We start from the raw sequence: 22,720 nt of genomic DNA on the forward strand, positions 1-22,720 counted from the left end.
TCTGGGCCGGGACTGGTATCGTGAGTTTGAGATAAGGCCCTTTCCAATTCAAACATCCTAAACTCGCAATTGTATGGAGAGGTACTTTGGTCATTGAAACACAACGGCAACTGTTCCGCGCGATTCTTAATTGCTAGAAAATCAGAGCTGTAAGAATCAACTGCGGAAACTCGTGCGAACGTTTGTCCGAGTACATTGGCTATGCATGGGGCACTATGCATCAAATTTCCCGATTTCAAAACAGGAATAGAAAATTCGGTATAAATCCCATTTACGGCCTTCACCTTCTTCCATAGATGTTTACTGCAAGTAGAGGATGTAATAGACGATACAAATTTTATCCAGCATTCCCTTTGACTATTACGCCGTATGCGACGGGCTATGGCTTTCGCTCGTTTGAAGGCTACAAGGTTTTCGGTCGTAGGATATCTCCTGAAAATATTCCATCGCTTTTTCTGGTTTTTATAGCTATTTCGACAAGCATCATTCCACCATGGCCTTCGGAATTTTCTTGGACGCGATGAGCTCTTAGGGATACTATTATTAGCGGCATTTATTATGACATCAATTACATGTTGAATGGCCTCCGAAATGTCTTCGGAACTAACCATTTCCTGAGTGATAACTGCCAGTTTCGAGAAATTATCCCAGTTTGCCCGCTGAAATAAGAAACGCTCAGGCTGATGAGCCACACCGCCTCTATCAGCATGGGTAACAATAACTGGGAAATGATCACTATCATATAATTCTTCGCAAACTTGGAAGGTTAAGAACGGCAACAATTCTGGAGAACATATAACAAGATCGAGACTATGGAAGGTGCGTGTGGGTTCGTGGAAGTATGTTGTTTCATCATTATTAAGTAGACAGAGATTGTTATTTGAAATTAACTGTTCAATCTGTCTTCCTCTAGAATTAGCATTCGCCGAACCCCACAAAGTACTGTGCCCATTAAAGTCACCAAGCATAATAAAAGGCGGAGGAAGTTGGTCTACCAAGCTGTCCAGATCATGTTGAAGAATGACATCATGAGGTGGTAAATATATGCAACAGACTGTGACCAATGTTCGTATGTGAATTTGTACAGCCACAGCCTGCAGAGATGTATGTAATGTGACAGTTGTGCTAGGATAAATATTAGATGTGAAGATACAGACTCCTCCAGAACTGCGAGATCCAGTGTCTGCATCTTTCCGAACGCAGTTATACCCGCGCAATTTGATGGGAATGTTAGGTGACAAGAAAGTTTCCTGAACACCGAAACAAATTGGATGAAACTGATTGAACATGGACTTGATGTCGTGAAGTTTTGAACGAATGCCGCGACAATTCCACGAAAGAAAAGTACCCATTAAGAAAGTTTATTTTGGGGAGAGGTATTTGAGACGGTAGTTGGAGAGTGCGTGGCATCGCAACTCATTTGAAGTTCTTCATCCTCCTCCTCAGACGGATGTAGCGTTATAAGGTCGGGGCTCTTGGACATGCCACCAAAAACAGACGCAAGGTCTCTATGGACCACACCCTGATTTGCAAGCCCCAGAGCAACAGAATTTTTGATTTTCTTAATTTTGCCTTTAATTTTTCTGAAATCGTTTTTTCTGGAATGTTAGATTTCGAAAGTTTCAGTTTAAGTGATCTCTGCGATTTGGATGATGTTTTCCGTTTTGTGGGTTTATCTGTGTCTGGAACACTATTTGAGGATGGTTCAGTTTCTGACTCTGATGTTTTTTCAACAATTTTTGTTTTGGTGGTAAATTTAATACAATTCATGTAGGAGCAGTTTGTACAGAAATTTCCCTGAACTGGAACTTTTGCAGCTGTAGCATAACTTAGACCTGGCTTAGGTGTTTGAGCGAGAATCTTTCTTTTTGCCTCTACATACGATATTTGTTCCTTAATCTTCAATGCAATGATATCTTTCTCCAACTGCCAACGCGGACAAGATCTAGAAAAAGATGTGTGATCGCCGCTGCAGTTAACACATTTTTCTTGAGCCGTACACTGCTGGCTGTCGTGTCCTTTCTCTGCACAACGGGCGCAAGTGGGTGTCCCGCGGCAGGAAATTTTAGAATGTCCAAATCGTTGGCACTGATAACATCGCAGAGGATTAGGAATAAAGGGTCGCACAGCCAATTTCATGTAGCCTGCTTTAACCTTTTCTGGCAAAGTTGGAGATTGGAAAGTGAGAACAAGGTGTTTTGTGGGGAGGAGTTGTCCATCTCGTCTGATAAAGATACGACGCACATGAGTTACTCCCTCAGATTTCAGGTCTTCCGTAATTTCTTCAATCGTAGAATGATACAACTCCCCACAGGTTATAACACCCTTTGAGGAATTAAGGGAAGAATGAGTGCTCACTTCAATAGGAATTGTAGCCAAAGCTTTCATTTTTAAAATTTGATGGGATTGTTTTTGAGTACCAACTTCCACAAGTAGGTCACCAGAACGAAGTTTACGGATGGATGGTACTTCTCCAATTACGCTCACAATAGCTTTCTCGACAAGGAATGGCGAAACTGTGTGAAATGTTTCCTTTGTGTCTGATAAACGCTTGATGACAAAAAAATGATCAAAATAAATTTGTTTAGTTTTTTGATTTCCGTTCGTTGCTGAAAGTTTTTAGGCCCCATGCGATATGAATATGGTTTCGGGTCCCGACGGCACCGCCCACTACGGAGCCCAACAAGGGAAGGCAGCCACCGGCTCTGGCCATTCCCAGCCTCGGCGCTTACCCTAGCGCTAATCGGTACCTATACACTCGGAGTTACCCCCGGGGACAGTGACCACCCTTAACGCCAAGCCCAAGGAGTAACCCCTTCGCTTGATCCCTAGCAGACTAGTAACTCAGGTTGCTAGTTACCGGCCGATTGATACACCGGGGACCACAGTGCACCGCCCGTCTAATGGGTCGCCACGCACGGCAAACACGTGGGGGTATTTGCTGTCCATGAGAAGCAGGAAGCAAACAGAGCGGCGACAGCTCCTCATGGAGAGCTCCCTCGCCTACCCTCGAGGGAAAGAAGAAAAAAGGAGACAGCAGAAGGCGCAGTGGAGAGTAAACATAAAGGGAGTTTAGATCCCTGGGTACCTCGGGATTGGGACACCCGTACTCACCTATAGTAGGTGAGCCCCTGAGGGGAGGACAGCCATGGTAAAAACAGCCCTAGAATAAGAATTCATTTTATTGATATATACTAACATAAGCCGAGGAAATGAATAATTCAGACTATGTACTAAAATGTATTTGAATAAAGAACCTTACGTGATATTGATAGATGGTATTTGTTTCTTCACAAAATCCATCAACAAAAACTCCGTTGATTCGTTTTTCGCCCCGTTTTTTCAACACGTGCTGAATTTCAAGATTTTTCTTGGTTGCAATGACATGTAGCCAACGTATAGCATCAGGGCTGTAATTAGTGCTGTTGATGTATCCATGTACTGGTACCATGGTTACTGAATTCTCCTGAATATGCTTATACCTGTATGTTGCCATACAAGCCGAGGCAATGGTCACGTAACTGAAAAAAAAATGATTTCAAGCTTTACATTTCAAAACAAGTCAATTCAACAAAACAGACGATTATTTAAAAATAATTACCAAAATGGGTCCACGTCTGTAATTTCGAGAAACTGCTTCCTGAACTCGTGACAACACCTTCTGTGTGAGTATATCCACATCTGATCTACAATTTAAAAAAAAAATCAATATTTTAATATACTTAACAAAAAAAATACTTACAAATAATACTTGTTGGAAACAATACTTACTTGCAGTATGCGAGCATTTCCTTTTGCAAATCAAATTCTACCCCTTCCTGCATCTTATACCATTTTAAAAACCCATCTGGCGTTGGTTCAGTCTTTGTATATAGGCTGTAAAATGCGATATCAGGAAATGGGAGAATATAAGTTGGATTTTCTTTCTTATTGAAAAGATGTGGAAAAAAATTCGGATCGTTTCGACAAACTCACTGGGAGAAAGTTGAAAGAATCCATGAGATTTATCCTCAATGTCGGTGTAAATGGACATAAGCTTTGAACCGTTGGGTTTAACAGATAGCGCTATTTTTTGTTCCAGAAACCAGAAAAGTGAAATTATAGTACTACGAAAGTAAACGAGCAATTAGAAAACATATAACATCACGCGATTGACTCCACTAGGAATACACAAAACAAGCAGAACAGCTGCAAGATTATTAAAATAACGGTTTTTTTTGTGTCCATTTCGATTTTACAGGGCAACGTAATCATGAACATCAAGAATTTTTCAGGCAGACCAACAGACAACGTGGCGAACTTGCAACGAGTCAAAACATACATCACATAATTTAAACGAACCGCATGTTATAATTACAAAGACTTCACATTATAATTTATTTAAACAACACTGGATAGTAATCCAGTGATGTGCAAAATATTATTATGAATATTGCTAATCAATGTACCGGGTGTTCCATAAATTTGTAAATACTTTAAAAATTCATAAAAATTGAAGGAATGAGTATATTTTAATGCGGTTTGCGAAACTGTTATTCTCATGAAGGGGGATTTTTTTCATACAAAAAAAAGAAGAAATAATTCAAAAATTTGTCGATAGAGGGCGCTAAATACAAGCAAAACATACAATTCTACGGGAAAATACTTTTATTTGCATGCAAGCAATTGTTTACATGCGTATCACACCAGTACTACAGTACTTGTTTTATGTGTCCGCCATCACCACAAATAACAGTTTGGAAGCGGTAGACAACACTGGTAACTGCATCATACAGCATATCCGGATGAATGCATGAGATTTCGTGGCGAATGGCTTCCTTTTGCTGCACTAACGAAGTTGGCCTATGGCGGTACACCCGAGACTTAAGGTAACCCCATAGCCAAAAATCAAGGGGTGTTAAATCTGGTGAGCGTGCGGGCCATTCATGTCTAAAGTGACGGCTGATTATCTGTTCTTCAATAAAAGTTCTCAAAAATGCCTTCACTTCGGTGTCGATGTGAGGAGGTGCCCCGTCTTGCATGAATGTCATTGTGTCAAGGACATCGTGTTCCAATAAGGACGGTATCACTTTCTTCTGTAACATTTCCAAGTAACTTGTTCCATTAACTGAACATGTTTTCCATCCTGCTTTTTTACAGGGCTTTTCAAAGAAAAAAGGGCCTACAATAATGGATGCAGTGAAACCACACCAAACAGTAACCCGTGGTGAATGCAGGGGCTTGTCAGTGTAAGCATGTGGATTCTCATGTGCCCATATTCTACAATTTTGGGTATTAACTGCTCCATGCAAAGCAAAATGAGCCTCATCTGTCCACAATATTCTTTGGTATACCAGTTATTCGTGCCACTTCTCGTGCGCTACTGACTGCATTTGTAGACTGTTCCCTTAGCGTGTCCATTTGCGAAGAGACATTGTGGATACGGACTGTTGTTAAACGAGGTGCACCACTGCGTGGCCGATGACACAAACTTCCAGTTTCTTCAAAACGGCGTACTAGGGAAGCAAGTCCAGCAGGAGTGATCGGACCTGAACCTTTCTTCAATCTTTTCTGGGTCCTAAACTTTCGTAAGGCTTCAGCCGCCGATTCGTTGCTGACATAAAACAACTTTACCAATAGTGCTTTATCCACCAGTGTCAACATCTTAATACAAACCTTATGCAAACCTTTAGAAATGATGTGTCAATCGCTCATTCTGCCTTTCATAAGACTAATTTGCATATTTCCACTGATTTGCTTGTGTGCAGCGCCCTCTATTGACAAATTTTTGAATTTTTTTTCTGTATCAAAAAAAAATTCCCCTTTATGAGAATAATAGTTTCGCAAACCGCATTCAAATATACCCAGTCCTTCAATTTTTATGAATTTTTAAAGTATTTACAAATTTATGGGACACCCGGTACTCACCTAGTGACTTCATCAAAAGGGAATTTGAAGTTGCTAAATCGCTTCCTTTCTTGTTGCAATTTGGAGGACATATAAGGTGCCAGATCTTTGCAGAGAAGCTGAAAAAGATAATTAATTGATCAATACAATATAAAAGTTTAATTAAAAGTCAGATTCTTTTTTTGAGTATCTCATTTAAGGGGAATTTTATTACTCCGGAACTATGTATATATAGTTCGAATATAGCAGGAATTTTCGACATTCGAAATTTCTAGATTTGTAGACGTGGTATATTTCTTAAATTCTGATATAGAATGCTTATAAAATTGAGATTATTTATGAGGATAATATTATGACAGACTGTTCAACGTTGTATCCTACATATTGGATTAATTTTGAGATTTTATTTATTGACAATTCGCATTAATAAAAACTAAAAAGTTTAAAAATTCTTTTTTAGAGATCTGAGGTGTAGAAATACTTTTTTTAATGAAACATCTTTAAAATCATCCGTATGCAGCTAAAGATTTCGCATCGCAACTTTTTCCTAAGACAGAATTCTCCACTTGTTCTAACTTCTCTATATACCCTTTATATAGGTGCGTTGACAATGTATCAGAAAGTTTAAAAGGATAGGCAACTCTCGGGTCCTAATATAGATAACGCCTTAATTCCTGTGTTTACGAGAACCTCCATTTCTTCTTGCTAAATTTGTTATCAAGTCAACAAATGGCTCCTTACTTTTTCCATGAAGGTCAGAAGTCACGGATCTGCCATCCAGTCAGCGCTTATTTTTTTTTTTTTTTTTTAATCTTCTATCATTGGTATTTCCATATATTTCTGGGAGAGATACAAACATGAGAATAGTCACCACTCCAGGAGAAAAACTTACTGTGACCCTGAGTTTTTTTTTCACTTATAAACTAGATTCATTACATTAAAAAAGCATTTTAATATTTAAATAACAAATATTTGTTTTCTTAAATTTATCTCTCATGATCCAGTTTTTTTCAAAAACACATGTTTTTTTCCCTCCATCTTTATGCAACACAACTGAAATATCATCTTGATTTTTTAAAAAATGCTTGCAAATAATTTTCAAAAATTTAAATTTCTGGTCCAATTAATTTTTACTGCGGTTCCAATTAATTGTAACCGCAGTAAAAATTAAAATTTAATTTTCACTGCGGTTACAATTCAATTGGTCACGCAATTGACGGGGAAGAGTAGCCTGCATACTTCTTTCTTGAAGGTGGTCCTTCAATAATTCTAAAAACGATCTTTTATAAATAAACTTCTTTACTTATACTAAACGGGTATTTGATGACAGCAATATGATACGAGATTTTACAGTAGCAATATTCAGCATACTGAAAAATATGATCATAGGCCATCTTTTACTTATCCCGGCAGTAGAATATGTAGCTGACATTTCATCCACTACATCAACTGCGTCCTTTGTAAGGTTATAAAACGTTTGGTTTCTTTGCTTCTCCTGTAGAAGCGTCACCCCTCAGGGGCTCACCTACTGTAGGTGAGTACGGGTGTCCCAATCCCGAGGTACACAGGGATCTTTACTCCCTTTATGTTTCCACTCCCCTACGCCTTCTGCTTTCTGCTGTGTCTTTCCTTCCCTCAACGGCAAACGAGGGAGCTCTCCATGAGAAGCTGTCGCCGCTCTGTTTGCTTCTTGCTTCTCGTGGACAGCCAAAAACCCCACGTGTTGGCCGTGCGTGGCAACCCATTAGACGGGTGGTGCACTGTGGTCCCCAGTGCATCAATTCGGCTGGTAACCTAACAATTTGGTTAGTTTGCTAGGGATCAAGCGAAAGAGCCATTCTCTGGGGCTTGGCGTTAAGGGTGGTCAACGTTCCTGGAGGTGGCTCTGAGCGTATAGGTCTTGACTAGCACCATGGTAAGTGCCGAGGCTGGGGTGCTCGGAGTCGGTAACTGCCATCCCTTGTAGGGCTCGGTGGTGGGCAGTGCCGTCGGTACCAGAATCTCATGACCTTTTGTGCATGGGTAAAAAAACAAAGCTCCCTTCAGTGGGCATCAAATGCAAAACGATTTATGTTCAAAACATTTCGATAAGTTTTTTATTATAAAAAGAGTATCTTCTACCAACGATACGTTTCATTCCGTTTCACCTTTTTTAGTTGAAAAAAGTATATCGGCACATCTTGAAACAGTATCAACTGTTCGGAAATTACGTTCGGGGAATTTGCTCATTGAGGTTCTCTCTCAAAAACAAGCTCACCAGATTATGAAAATGTCAAACATTGCATCCTTTCCAGTGACCGTCAGTGCACATTCGACCTTAAACTTTTCCAAAGGAGTAATATCTTGCGGAGAACTTTTTCATACTCCAGTTGCTCAGATAACTAAGGATTTGGAAAGTCAAGGGGTTACTCATGTCCGTCGTATAACAATACGAAAAAATGGACAACTCCTTGAAACCAAGCATTTGATACTAACATTTCATTCGTCTAAAATACCTGAATACATTAAAGCTGGTTTCATGAAATTGGTAGTCCGGCCTTATATCCCCAATCCCTTGCGATGTTTCAAGTGCCAGCGTTTTGGTCACTCCAAAGCTTCTTGCCGCGGATCTCTAATTTGCGCCCGCTGTGCAGAAACAGGCCATGAAAACTCTGACTGTACCGCACCGGAAAAATGCTTCAATTGCAAAGGTTCGCACATGTCCTTTTCTCGCTCCTGTCCATCGTGGATATTGGAAAAAGAAGTGATTGCTGAAAAGGAGAAGAAAGGCATTTCATATCCGGAAGCAAAGCGAATGGTGAAAGCTCGTAGACCAGTTGATGGATCCAGCTATTCTAATGCTGCCAAGAAAACACTAGAAACAAGAGGCACTCAGATAATGCCTATAATCATGCATGTTGGTAATAATCCATTTCAACCATCTTATGCACCCTCTGAAATTTGTCCCAAATCTGAATCATTTATAAAAGACTTTTCACCCAGTATTCCTATGGAAGACACTACTCAAGATATCCCGCAGTGTAAAGTTGCTGCCACTTCACAAAACGTAGCTAGTTTCAAAACCGTTATTAACAGGAAAAAATACAAGAAAAACTCCAAGCCTAAAGATAATAAAACCATGACCACAAATATGTGCAATCTTAACACCGATAGTGATATAGAATCAGATAATGCAATTGAATATAACCCTCATGAAACAATTGATGAAACTCCACCTGCTCCAGAATCTTCCATCGTCTCCACCACAGTTGATAAAACTGTGTTCAAACAAAGTCCCCAAGACTGTCAAGTTCAATGGGTTGATCTTAAAAATTTCCATTCTGAATCTTTAAGTACCCCCATTCATAACAAATACTTGAAGAAACATCGGATCAAAAGATTACAATGATTTTTTTTCTTTTCACTTGGTTTTGTAATTTATTGTACTTGTTTTAATGTTATGAGTGTTGCACCTTTCGAATTTCATTGGTATTCTAATCTTTTAACATATTTGGAAAAATTTACATTCTGGGATGCGAGTTTCAATTTTAAAACCACTACTAATATTCTTTACTAGATGTCTTTCATTTTATCACGAGAATTTAATTTTAAATTGTATGACTGAATTGTACTTGGCATTTATTAATACCATTTGTTTGGCGCAGTATGGCCATTTTTGGCTCTTGAGCCATTAAATCTCGCAATACCATACCATACCTTGGGCTTGGCGTTAAGGGTGGTCACTGTCCCCGCGGGTAACTCCCAGCGTATAGGTTCCGGCTAGCACCAAGGTAAGTGCCGAGGCTGGAAATGGCCAGAGCCGGTGGCAGCTTTCCCTTGTTGGGCTCCTTGGTGGGCGGTGCCGTCGGGCCTGAAAATTTAACAACGTCATATGGGTAAATCTAAACGTTCAAACAATGTATTGTTCAATTGAACTTCTATCGAATATTCAAAACAATTTTCCACGATTCTTTATTGTTCATCGAATTTCAGACTCTAAAGGAACACTCCACGGTGTGTCTCCTTTTCTTGTTGAAAAGGGTATTACTGGAAACCTAGGTGAAGTGAAATCTATTAAGAAACTCAGATCTTGCGATCTTTTGGTTGAAGTTGGATATGCCAAACAAGCCAAACAAATTTTAAACCTTAAGTCATTGTCAACTATTTCCGTAGAAGTTAATCCTCACCCATCATTAAACTCATGCAAAGGAGTTATATCATGCGGTGAATTGTGTAATGTTTCGATTGAAGAGATTATTGAAAAACTAAAAGATGAGGGGGTGACCAATGTAAGACGTATTACTGTAAGGAGGGATGGCAAAATCTTAAACACAAAGCATCTTGTGTTAACTTTCAATTCTTCTAATTTACCAGATTATATTAAAGCTGGATATATGCGCCTTTCTGTAAGAACTTATATACCAAACCCTTTGAGATGCTTCAATTGCCAACGTTTTGGACACTCAAAATCTTCTTGCCGCGGGGCACTGACATGCGCCCGTTGCGCAGAAGTCGGCCATGACAGCACTAACTGTACTTATGCAGATAAATGTGTTAACTGCAAGGAAACTGCTTTTCTTGGAAACAAGAAAAGGAAATATTTTCAACAAAGATAAAACATCAAATATCTTATCAGGAAGCTCGTAAACTTATAAAGTCTAAACTCCCTAAAGTTGGAAATAGTTACGCTTCTGTCGTCCAAAAATTATCTGCAACCATATCCACTCAGTGGGATCCAGCTGATATAACTTCTAGCACAAATACACTTCTATGCACTTCTGTTTCGAAAGCATCTCCATCAGTTAATGTTAAGAATTCTTCCACTAAATCTACTGCAGTAATCTGAAGACGCTCCCACTTTACCTGATTTAACAGGTTTTCAAACTGTTACAAATCAGAAAAAACTTGAGAAAGATTCTCCAGTTAAAGAAAACATTACTCCTAATGTAGAAAAAATTACTAAATTTTACACCACCTCCCCTCGTTTAATACCCAATTCTGTGGTAATTAAAAATGCAGCTTCAACCATGAAGGTTGCTACTAATGTTTGCCCTGTTAAAACTCCTTTACTTGGTACTTCTAATTTTACATCTGTTTTCCCTTCGGATGAAACAAAGAATGTGCAGTTTTAAGAATCTGATGCCGATGCTGATATGAGCTCCACCTCTGTGTCTGAAGAGGATGTAATTGAATATAATATGTCTTGAGGATTTGGAAGTCTCCCCCACTCTCTAAAAAACACGAAAAGAGGAAACACATTATTCCCACAAAATACAAAAATATATAGCTTTATCGCTCCTTTTTTCCCGACAGGTTTCATTTTTTGACTGTTAACCTTAATTGAACATATGTATATTGAAAATTCAAGTTTTTCTAGTTATAATTTTGTGTTTTAGCATTTTATCTGCATGACTTGCATATTTGTTTCATTTATTATTCTTCACAATTGAGATTTTATACATTTTTTGGCATCTTAATATTTTACAACTTGCACTTATTTTAATAGATTTAATTGGCTTTAACAAGCTATATTTTAACTTTTGGAATTCAGTTTGAGAAATTTCAAAATTATTTTAGATTTTAATCCTTTCTAATACTATACCACCATGCGTTATAGCACCTTGATCTTGTTTATCTACCATATGTTTGGCGCAGTATAGCCAAATATGGCTCTTGCGCCAATAAAATCAAATCAACCAACCTGTAGAAGCGTCAATTGCACCATCATTATGCATTTAGGATAAAAGAACAACACATTTTTCTTTTTTCGGTACGTAAGAAATCAGTGTCAATTTTTTTTTTTTTGTATCCAAATAATGTTGAATATTGTTCTCATTTTTTCCCAGAAATGAATTCCTTTGAAATCTCTGATTTTTTTCGGACTGTTCCCGCAAATGTAATTTTTTTCTTCAAGAGGTCTTTTGCTAAATCATAACTTGTGTACCAACTGTCAACAGTTAGATTGCGTCCTGAATTGAAAATAGGTTCTAGTAATCTCTTTACAATTTTGTCTGGGCCATTTTCAACGTTATATGGTCCTGCTGGTTGAGTTCCTGCATAAATCTCTAGGTTCCATGTATAAAATATTCTCGCATCTACCAAGGCAAATTTTTTTATTCCATACTTGGCTGGTTTATTTGGCATGTACTGTCGAAATGAACATCTTCCCCTGAACGGTTGTCACTTGTATGATTGATCTTTTATTCATGAGTTTCTAAAAACTTTCCATTTTTACCATTTGATTGGCGCAGTTTAGCCAAACATGGCTCTTCCGCCATTAAACCTCAAACAACCAAACCAATCCCTGAACGGTTCTAATTTTTCGTCGATTGTCACATTTCCCAAGAGTTTGAACTTTTTGACAATTTGCGACGAACATTTCAAAAATATTTCTGATGGGAGCAAGTTTATCCACTTCTCTTCTAGAAGAACGATCTCTTATATCATCAAATCTGACACACCTCATCAGAAATAAAAAAACGTTTATATGACATTACGGTGGAATATGTCAATTCCTGTTCCATCAGTAACCCAGAGGTCCTTTATATTTACATGGGAAGATTTGTGCAGTCCACCAAAATAGAGAAGTCCTATAAATGCCTTTATTTCAGAAATTTTTGTAGGATGAGCGTCTCTTTCTCTTCTAAATTTACATGCAATTGATCGAATATAAATATTCGTGCACTCGACAATAATTGATATCATACTTTCATCAATCAGAAATGTCCAAGAATTTATTGGCGAGGATACATTTTTTGTTTCGCCAATATTTCCAGGCAGTTTTGAAATGATATTGTGAGCAGGGGTGCTCACATTTTTCCTTGGCTCCTTTTTATGACATATCGTTTTACCGTCTTTCCCAACGTAATCATCGGTGGATTCACAAACGTACACTTCACTGTCTGAATCTAGCTCCTCTTCTGAATTCGATTGATGATTACTAATTAATTCATCATCAACAATTTCTTCATCTTCCTCATTAAGAGATTCTTCATCTGTTGAAACTTCCGCTAATAATTTTTGCAATCTTTCGCATTCCTCTTTATAACTCAAGTATCGAGACATTATTGCGACCGTCTCCACTGCTTACAAAAATAGCTATGCGAACGCGCGCATCGGGCTTTCGAGGCCCGCGCAGCTGTTTCGGACAGCAGGTGTTCCATTTTCCAAGAAACAAGAGGGGTGAAATTCCTAGAATGACTGGGGTCAGGTGGCTAATGACCTTGGACGCAGTTACTGGGGAACTTGAGTTTCTACGCTGAAAAAAACCCGATTTTCTGCAGAATTTTTTTTCAAGCGCTCGGACCTCTGAGGCCCGACGCGCACGCTCTCGGGTTAAAAAGGAAGGTGGCTCCTACTGAAAAACCAGCAAAGAGCCGCCTTGAGACCGGACCCCGCGAAACGACCTTCACTTACAAGTTGCTTCATTTTTAGACATACCCAAATTTCTTCCTCGTCACAAAAACCTAAGATTCACAACGCCACTTCAGCCAGTCCTGTGCACCCGAGGGTCTACACGGAACAATGAGAGCTCTAGGAGAGTTATAGAGCCCCGTCCGATTTTGTGCAGAGCCCCGGGTCCCGAACTCTGGGAATAGTTCCTTCGGGATTCCCATAATTTACGTCACTAATAAGATGACGAAACATATTTTTACCATAATTTGCGTCACTAATACGATGACGAAACATATTGTTACCATAATTTGCGTCACTAATACGATGACGAAACATAATGCTACCATAGCCTGGACCTGAGCCCAGCGGTCTCGGGTTGGAGACAGTTACTTAGCTGGAGTTGGGATTTTACCTAGAAGCTCTGCTACGCCATCACCTTGGATCTGGCGGATCCATAACTATCCAGGCCATGTGAAGGCGTGATCCTCCTGGAAGGGCAGAGGCTAGGCTTCAGTTGAACTGAGCTATATTGCGCTTGCACCTCCCCAGACCAAAGAGTCGGCTGCAAACTCTCTCCAGTCCGCTGGATAAGATGTAGGGACAAACGGTAGAATTAGTGTTGGATATGTGTGGGGAAAATGTAAATTAAAGTCAGCTCTGCAGAAAAATGCATTGAATATTCCTGTGGCTAATACTAAAGTGCCTTATGTAATTGTTGCTGATGATGCTTTTCCTGTCATTCAATCTCATGAAACCTTATCCTGGCGGAGGCTTGAATGAAGAGGAAAGGATTTTCAATTATCGTTTATCTCGAGCACGGAGGGTTTCAGAAAATGCATTCGGAATTCTTGCTGCTCGATTTTAAAGAGAATTCTAATAATTTTGTAGCATTCTCCAATGAATGCTGCCCCCTCAGGCGCTCACCTACTATAGGTGAGTACGGGTGTCCCAATCCCGAGGTACCCAGGGATCTTTACTCATTTTACGTTTACTCTCCCCTACGTCTAGTGCTTTCTGCTTGATCCTTCCATCCCTCGAGTGTAGACGAGGGAGCTCTCCATGAGAAGCTGTCGCCGCTCTGTTTGGCTGTCCATGAGAAACAAGAAGCAATGTCCCACGTGTTGGCCGTGCGTGGCGACCCATTTGAAAGACGGGTGGTGTACTGTGGTTCCCTGTACATCAATCGGCTGGTCGCTAGCCACCTAAGTGGTTAGTTTGCTAGGGATCAAGCGAAGGGGTTACTCCTTGGGCTTGGCGTTAAGGGTGGTCACTGTCCCCGGGGGTAACTCCGAGCGTATAGGTTCCGGCTAGCACCAAGGTAAGCGCCGAGGCTGGGAATGGCCAGAGCCGGTGGCTGCCTTCCCTTGTTGGGCTCCGTGGTGGGCGGTGCCGTCGGGCCCGAATCACTCTCAATATCGTATGGCTCCTCCCAAGAAGGGTCCCTTTAGTGGGCGTCATTCTGTTCCAACTACATTTATTTCTTCTCATCATTTTGATTCCTTTTTTGTCATTAAACGCATTTCGGAGAAAAATGAAACTTTCGCAACAGTGTCTCCTTTCCTTGTCCAAAAAGCTATTTCAGCAACAATCGGTGAAGTATCGTCCATTAAGAAGATGCGTTCTGGAGATTTATTGGTAGAAGTAAATTCTCGTAAACAATCCCTGAATATTCAAAAACTGAAAGCCTTGGCTACAATAGCTATAAGTGTAAGTCCTCACCAGTCGATGAATACCTGTAAAGGAGTAATTACATGCGGTGAATTACTGAATGTACCTCTAGAGGAAATAACATCAGAGATGAAATCGCAAGGAGTTATACACGTCCGTCGTATTTCTATTAGACGTGATGGTGAACTCTTTGAGACTAAACATCATGTTTTAACATTCAAATCGCCAAAATTACCCGAAAATGTATATGCAGGTTACATACGATTACCCGTCAGGCCTTACATCCCTAATCCACTCCGATGTTTTCAGTGTCAGAGATTCGGCCATTCAAAAGTTAATTGCCGCGGGACACTCGCATGTGCCAGATGTGCTGAAAGAGGGCATGATAGCCAGCAATGTGCTGCACTAGAAAAGTGCGTTAATTGTGGCGGCAATCATCCTTCTTATGCTCGATCCTGCCCGAGATGGATACTTGAAAAACAGGTTGTGACAGTTAAAATTAAAGAAAACTTGTCATATCCTGAAGCCCGACGTCGGATACAAACTGAAACTCCTACTGCTGGTGTTAGCTATGCATCCGCAGTTAAAAAATCATTTTGCAAAAATTGTTCATGTAATAATTGTAAAAAGAATTTATCAGAACCAAAAACTGATGACAAACAAGAGTCCGATACAGAAAATTCCACAACCAGTACAGCTGAAACTTCTCGAACCGAAACAATCGAACCAAAACCAAAGAGAAAATTGCAATCTTCACTAACTTTGAAATTAGCTAAACGTGGACTTACACAAAAAGACCTTAGCTCAAAATTTAAAAAATCAACAACAAAAAATTCCGTCGCCCTAGGGATGGCGAAGAAGGGTGTCGCCCATAAGGACTTGCCGTCCATTTTTGGTGGCACGATAAATAGTGCAGACATCAAATTGCACCCATCTGAGGATGAAGATGACCTGGAGATGAGTTGTGAGTTTTCAGCAACTCGTACCAAAGCTTCTAATAATTCTCTTTTAAAACCTGTCTCTTAATGGGTACCTTCCTCTCTTTTAATTGTCGTGGCATTCGTTCCAAACTTCATGAAATTAAATCAATTTTAAACAAATTTCATCCAATCTGTTTTGGTGTTCAAGAAACTTTCTTGACACCCAACATTCCAATTAAATTGCGTGGATATAATTGTGTTCGTAAGGATACAGACACGGGATCTCACAGTTCTGGTGGCGTCTGTATCTTCACATCTAATTTGTATCCGGTCACACCTCTAAATTTGCATACCTCTCTTCAGGCTGTGGCTGTGCAAGTGCATACACAAGCGCTGGTCACAGTCTGCTGCATTTATCTTCCGCCAAATAATGTTATTTGTCAACGAGAACTCGACAATTTGATTGACCAACTTCCTTTGCCTTTTTTGCTCGTAGGTGATTTCAATGGCCATAGTGTTTTATGGGGTTCAAACAGTACAAACTCTCGGGGGCAGCAGATTGAACAGTTTATTTCTAATAACTGTCTCTGCTTGCTGAATAATGACGAAAAGACATACTTCCATGAGCCCACACGTACCTTCCATAATCTAGACTTGGCCATATGTTCTCCTGAACTTCTGCCAATGCTAACCTTTGAGGTTAGCAACGATCTATATAATAGTGACCATTTTCCTATTATTGTCTGCCATGCTGATAGCGGCGGTGCGACTTTCTGTCCTCCGCGTTTTCTATTCCAGCGGGCAGACTGGATTGCTTTTAAGCAGCTGGCGGAAATCACCGAGTCTATGGGCAATACTGCAGACATTACGGAAGCAATGCGTCTCACCGTTGAAGCCATTTTGAATGCTGCAAACACCTGTATCCCAAAGTCTTCCCCACGGCCCCGCAAATTTCGTAGACCTTGGTGGAACGAAGCCTGTCGCGATAGTCATAAGAACCAGAAACGCCTTTGGAATATATTTCGAAGGTACCCTACGACAGAGAACTTAGTAGCTTTTAAAAGAGCAAAAGCCATTGCACGTTGCATCCGCCGTCGATGTCAGAGGGAATCGTGGATTAGTTTTGTTTCTTCCATCACATCAAACACTTCCAGTAGAACCTTGTGGAAGAAGGTAAAGGCTGCTAATGGTATCCATAGTGAATCCTCTATTCCTATTTTAAAAACAAGAAATATGACGCACTTCGCTCCATTAGACATAGCAAATATTCTCGGTCAAGCATTTGCACAAGTTTCCGCTATCGATTCTTACAGCCCTGCCTTTCTGGCAACTAAGAATCGTGCGGAACGGCTGCCATTGCGTTTTAATGACCGAAGTACTTTTCTTTAAAACTGTAAGTTTAGTATGTATGAATTGGAAGCAGCATTATCGAAGACCCACGATACCAGCCCCGGGCCAGATGGAATTACGTATAATATGCTTCGCCATTTAAATTCAACTTCCCTTTCCAATCTGTTATTGCTATTCAACAGAATTTGGACTGAGCAAATGTACCCAGCTCAATGGCACGAGGCTACTGTAATTCCTATCCTAAAACCTGGCAAAGATTCCTCAAACCCTTTGAATTACCGACCAATTGCCCTGACTAATTGTATATGTAAAACTTTTGAGCGCATGGTCAATACCCGCCTTATGTACGAATTGGAGAGACATGGATGCATCTCCCCGTTGCAGAGTGGTTTCCGCAGAGGTAGATCTACATTTGATAACCTCATTTTACTGGAAACCCAGATACGCAACACATTTGTTAGGAGGAATCACCTTGTCTCCATATTTTTCGATATTGAGAAGGCATACGACCGAGCATGGCGCTATGGCATACTTTCGACACTTTATAATTTTGGTTTTAGGGGAAATCTGCCCATATTTTTACAGAACTTTTTATCACATCGGACTTTCAGAGTCCGTGTAGGCAACTTTTATTCTGATTCTTTTATTCAAGCTGAGGGAGTTCCGCAGGGAAGTGTCCTCAGTGTTACACTTTTTATTGTTCATATTAGTCAAGTTTTGTCTGTTCTACCTTCATCTGTTCATGGAACTCTTTACGTTGATGATCTGCAGATCTCTTGCCAAGGCTGCAGTATAAATCTCATTGAGCGTCAATTACAGAATGCAGTTAATAAAGTGGTAACTTGGTGCAACAACAATGGGCACGCGATCTCTCCCGAGAAGAGTAGGTGTATTCACTTCTGCCGAAAGCGAACCATTCATTCAGATCCAAATATTTATATTCAAAATGTACTCATTCCTGTGGTGAGTGAAGTGCGGTTTTTGGGAGTGATATTCGATAGAAAGCTTACATTTCTTCCGCATATTTTGAACCTGCGGAAGAGATGCGAGAAAACGTTAAATATATTGAAGGTGCTCTCCAGAACATCATGGGGAGCTGATCGAACCTCCCTACTCCGTATTTATCAAGCGATTATCCTCTCCCGCATTGACTACGGCTGCATGGTGTATGGTTCTGCACGCCCTACAGTTTTGCGGCGACTGGACACCATCCACGACACTGCTCTAAGGATCTGCTCCGGAGCATTTCGTACTTCTCCAGTTGAGAGTTTGTATGTCATTTGTCACCAGTTACCTCTAAATTTGAGGCGTAAAAAGATATCAGTTTCATTCTATTTCCGCACACAGTCCGTGCCTCATCATCCCATTTGTTGCAACAGGTTTCCAGTTGCTCTCCGTAGACATTATGGTGCCCGTCCTGCTTGCATTCTGCCATTCTGTGAGAGAATAAAACCCATACTACATGACTCGGACCTCAACGATGTAAGAATTAAAGTTAACGACCCATTTATGTTTCCACCTTGGGATATCCCTCAATTTTCTTTTTTGAATCCCTTCACTGGTTTCGACAAATCGTCAACGGCTCCTGTGGTTTTCCAACAGCTCTTTTTGCTTCATCGCTATCGGTATTCTTCGTTTGTTCCAATTTTCACGGACGGCTCAAAATCAGCTGGACATGTTGGTTGTGGTATTGTACTGTCTTCTGATACACTGAGCCACCGTCTTCATAATTGCTGCTCTGTTTTTACTGCTGAATTGATGGCAATTTTCTGTGCACTCCAGAAAATTTCTCCTTCTCTACAGCGTAATTTCATCATTTACTCCGATAGCATGAGTGCTTTAGAAATGTTGTCTAACTATAGTAATTGTATGCACCCAATTGCTAACCGCATTTTACTCATTTTGCGCTCTTTGAAAAATGATGGTTTTAATATTATATTTTGTTGGGTTTCGAGCCATGTTGACATTCCAGGAAATGAAAAAGCAGATTCGGTTGCAAAATCTGTGACAGCCTTTATGAGGACTGGACTTCCATTTTGTGACGTTAAGGTGGCATTCTCCCGTCATATAAATTCCTCTTGGCAGGAGGCATGGGGTCTGCAGATCCATAATAAGTTACACTCCGTGAAACCTATCATTGGTTCTTGGCCTGTTCTTCCAATACGCGAGATCGATGTTAAATTGACTCGTCTCCGTATAGGACACACTAGATACACTCACAGGCATCTCATTTTTGGTGACAGGAAGCCAGTGTGCCCTACATGCCATGTTGATTTTAGTACAAAACACATTTTGATTGAATGCCCTGTATTTAACCATCAACGTATATATTACTTTCATACATCATCAATAACTTTACAGGACTTGGTGGGTGAAAAATTCCACCCAAATATTTTTAACTTTTTAAAAGACATTCATTTTTATACTTGTATTTAGCACTTTTTACCTTTTTGAGTTTTGCATTGTTTCATTGTTTTGCATTTTCATATGTTAACACATTTGTTTATTTTGTAATATCGTATGTTTAATTTTTGCAATACTATCTTTTATAAAGTTCTATATTAATATAGATTTTAATATTTGGCTTTCATTTTACCGTTTGATTGGCGCAGTATAACCAAATATGGTTCTTGTGCCATAAAACAACAATCAAACAAACAAACAAACAAGCACCCGAGGGTCTACACGGAACAACGAGAGCTCTAGGAGAGTTATAGAGCCCCGTCCGATTTTGTGCAGAGCCCCGGGTCCCGAACTCTGGGAATAGTTCCTTCGGGATTCCCATAATTTACGTCACTAATAAGATGACGAAACATATTTTTACCATAATTTGCGTCACTAATACGATGACGAAACATATTGTTACCATAATTTGCGTCACTAATACGATGACGAAACATAATGCTACCATAGTCTGGACCTGAGCCCAGCGGTCTCGGGTTGGAGACAGTTACTTAGCTGGAGTTGGGATTTTACCTAGAAGCTCTGCTACGCCATCACCTTGGATCTGGCGGATCCATAACTATCCAGGCCATGTGAAGGCGTGATCCTCCTGGAAGGGCAGAGGCTAGGCTTCAGTTGAACTGAGCTATATTGCGCTTGCACCTCCCCAGACCAAAGAGTCGGCTGCAAACTCTCTCCAGTCCGCTGGATAAGATGTAGGGACAAACGGTAGAATTAGTGTTGGATATGTGTGGGGAAAATGTAAATTAAAGTCAGCTCTGCAGAAAAATGCATTGAATATTCCTGTGGCTAATACTAAAGTGCCTTATGTAATTGTTGCTGATGATGCTTTTCCTGTCATTCAATCTCATGAAACCTTATCCTGGCGGAGGCTTGAATGAAGAGGAAAGGATTTTCAATTATCGTTTATCTCCAGCACGGAGGGTTTCAGAAAATGCATTCGGAATTCTTGCTGCTCGATTTTAAAGAGAATTCTAATAATTTTGTAGCATTCTCCAATGAATGCTGCCCCCTCAGGGGCTCACCTACTGTAGGTGAGTACGGGTGTCCCAATCCCGAGGTACACAGGGATCTTTACTCCCTTTATGTTTACTCTTCACTGCGCCTTCTGTTGTCTCCTTTTTTCTTTCCCTCGAGGGTAGACGAGGGAGCTCTCCATGAGAAGCTGTCGCCGCTCTGTTTGCTTCCTGCTTCTCATGGACAGCAAATACCCTCTCGTGTTTGCCGTGCGTGGCGACCCATTAGACGGGCGGTGCACTGTGGTCCCGTGTGTATCAATCGGCTGGTCGCTAGCCACCTGAGTGGCTGGTTTGCTAGGGATCAAGCGAAGGGGCCACTCCTTGGGCTTGGCGTTAAGGGTGGTCACTGTCCCCGGGGGTAACTCCGAGCGTATAGGTACCGACCAGCACTAAGGTAAGCGCCGAGGCTGGGAATGGCCAGAGCCGGTGGCTGCCTTCCCTTGTTGGGCTCCGTGGTGGGCGGTGCCGTCGGACCGGAAACCCTATTCATATCGTACCCCTGCCGCGGAACACTCGCATGCGCCCGTTGTGCAGAGAAGGGACATGACAGCCAGCAGTGTACGGCACTCGAAAAGTGCGTCAACTGCAATGGCGAACACACTTCATTTTCAAGATTCTGTCCACGTTGGATATTGGAAAAAGAAATCATAACTGTGAAAACTAAGGAACAAATCCCATATCCGGAGGCAAAAAGGAAAATTCTTGCACAGACACCTTCTCCTGGCATAAGTTATGCATCCATTACTAAAAAACAATTTTGCAAAAACTGTAAATGTAAAAGTTGTGTTCAGATTTTAACTGAGAAACAAACCCCTGTAAAATCCTCCGATTCGGATACTGAACAATCTACAAACAGTGCTCCAGAAACTCATGAAACCAGAAAACGGAAACCAAAACCCCAACGTTCTCTAAAGCTTAAACTTTCCAAACGCGGTCTTTTGCAAGAAATGATATCAGAGAAACTGAAATCAAAATCAAAATCTAAAACCCAGAATTCTGTAGCTCTAGAACTTGCAAAGCTGGGCATAGCCCACAAAGATTTAATATCTGTTTTCGGTAACCCGCCCCAAACTACAGATCTCATCACCCTCCATCCATCTGAAGGGGATGAGGATTGTGAAATGAGTTGAGATGTTTCGGCAACTCAAACTATTGTTTCCAAGCATTCTCAACTTACAAAACTCCCTTAATGGGTACCTTCCTTTCATGGAATTGTCGCGGCATTCGGCCCAAACTCTCTGACATCAAAACAGTTTTCAACAAATATAATCCAGTTTGTTTTTGAGTTCAAGAAACCTTCTTGAAATCAAACACCCCTCTTAAATTACGCTTTTATAATTGCGTGCGGAAAGATGCAGACACAGAACTTCGCAGTTCTGGTGGAGTCTGTATCTTCACTTCAAATCTTTATCCGAGCACACCTCTTACTCTACATACAGCCTGAGTAAAAACTTTAAGGCCAGTAAAAATTTTGAGAAAATGGAAACATATAAACTGAGGAATTAAAATACCATTTGATTGATAATTATTGAGCTTAAATAAAAGTAAAAAAAGTAGAAAAATTAATTTGCAAATATTTTATTATTAGAAAATATTACAGAACACACAGATGAATATTTGAGCCTGAGTAAAAACTTTAAGCCCAACATAGAAAATAACATATAAGAAAAAAATTACAAATTCTTAGAAGGTTGTGTAGGAGCCATTTCTTCGAATTACTTCAAATATTATTGTTTTCATGGATGAAACGAGTTTTTGACAAAGGGTGGAGTCGGTTTTATACCATTCATCTTCGATACTAGATTTCAGCTCTGTTGTTGATGTAAAATGTCTCCCATTTGCATAAACTTTTCTTGCTAAGTCACCCCAAAGGTTCTAGATTGGGTTGGGGTCAGGTGATCCAGCTGGCCATTTCACAGTTTCAATATTGTTGACTTGGAACCAATTTTTTGTGCTGTTACTCGAATGGATCGATGCATTGTCTTGCTGATATTTACAATTTTCTCCAGCAAGACATTCAGCATTTGGCAAAAGACGATT

General features: G+C 40.3%; 1 protein-coding gene across 1 annotated transcript; it reads left to right on the forward strand.

The window, feature by feature from the left end:
- The first annotated feature begins 17,252 nt into the window (after positions 1-17,252).
- On the forward strand, positions 17,253-21,810 carry LOC129956730 (uncharacterized). Its single transcript, XM_056068668.1, has 4 exons — positions 17,253-17,317; positions 17,909-18,875; positions 18,981-19,505; positions 21,472-21,810. The coding sequence occupies exons 1-4, from the start codon at positions 17,253-17,255 to the stop codon at positions 21,808-21,810; spliced, it is 1,896 nt and encodes a 631-aa protein (XP_055924643.1).
- The last annotated feature ends 910 nt before the right edge of the window (positions 21,811-22,720 follow it).

This window comes from Argiope bruennichi, chromosome 11, assembly GCF_947563725.1.
Source record: "Argiope bruennichi chromosome 11, qqArgBrue1.1, whole genome shotgun sequence".
NCBI classification, from domain to species: domain Eukaryota; kingdom Metazoa; phylum Arthropoda; class Arachnida; order Araneae; family Araneidae; genus Argiope; species Argiope bruennichi.

Excerpts from the sequence above, each read along its gene's own strand:
- LOC129956730 (XM_056068668.1), top strand. The coding sequence starts at position 17,253 with ATGTATGAATTGGAAGCAGCATTATCGAAGACCCACGATACCAGCCCC. Across the intron at positions 17,318-17,908 it reads CCCGGGCCAGATGGAATTAC|TCAAGTTTTGTCTGTTCTAC; the intron begins GTATAATATGCT and ends TGTTCATATTAG. Across the intron at positions 19,506-21,471 it reads ACATTTTGATTGAATGCCCT|ATTTTAACTGAGAAACAAAC; the intron begins GTATTTAACCAT and ends AGTTGTGTTCAG.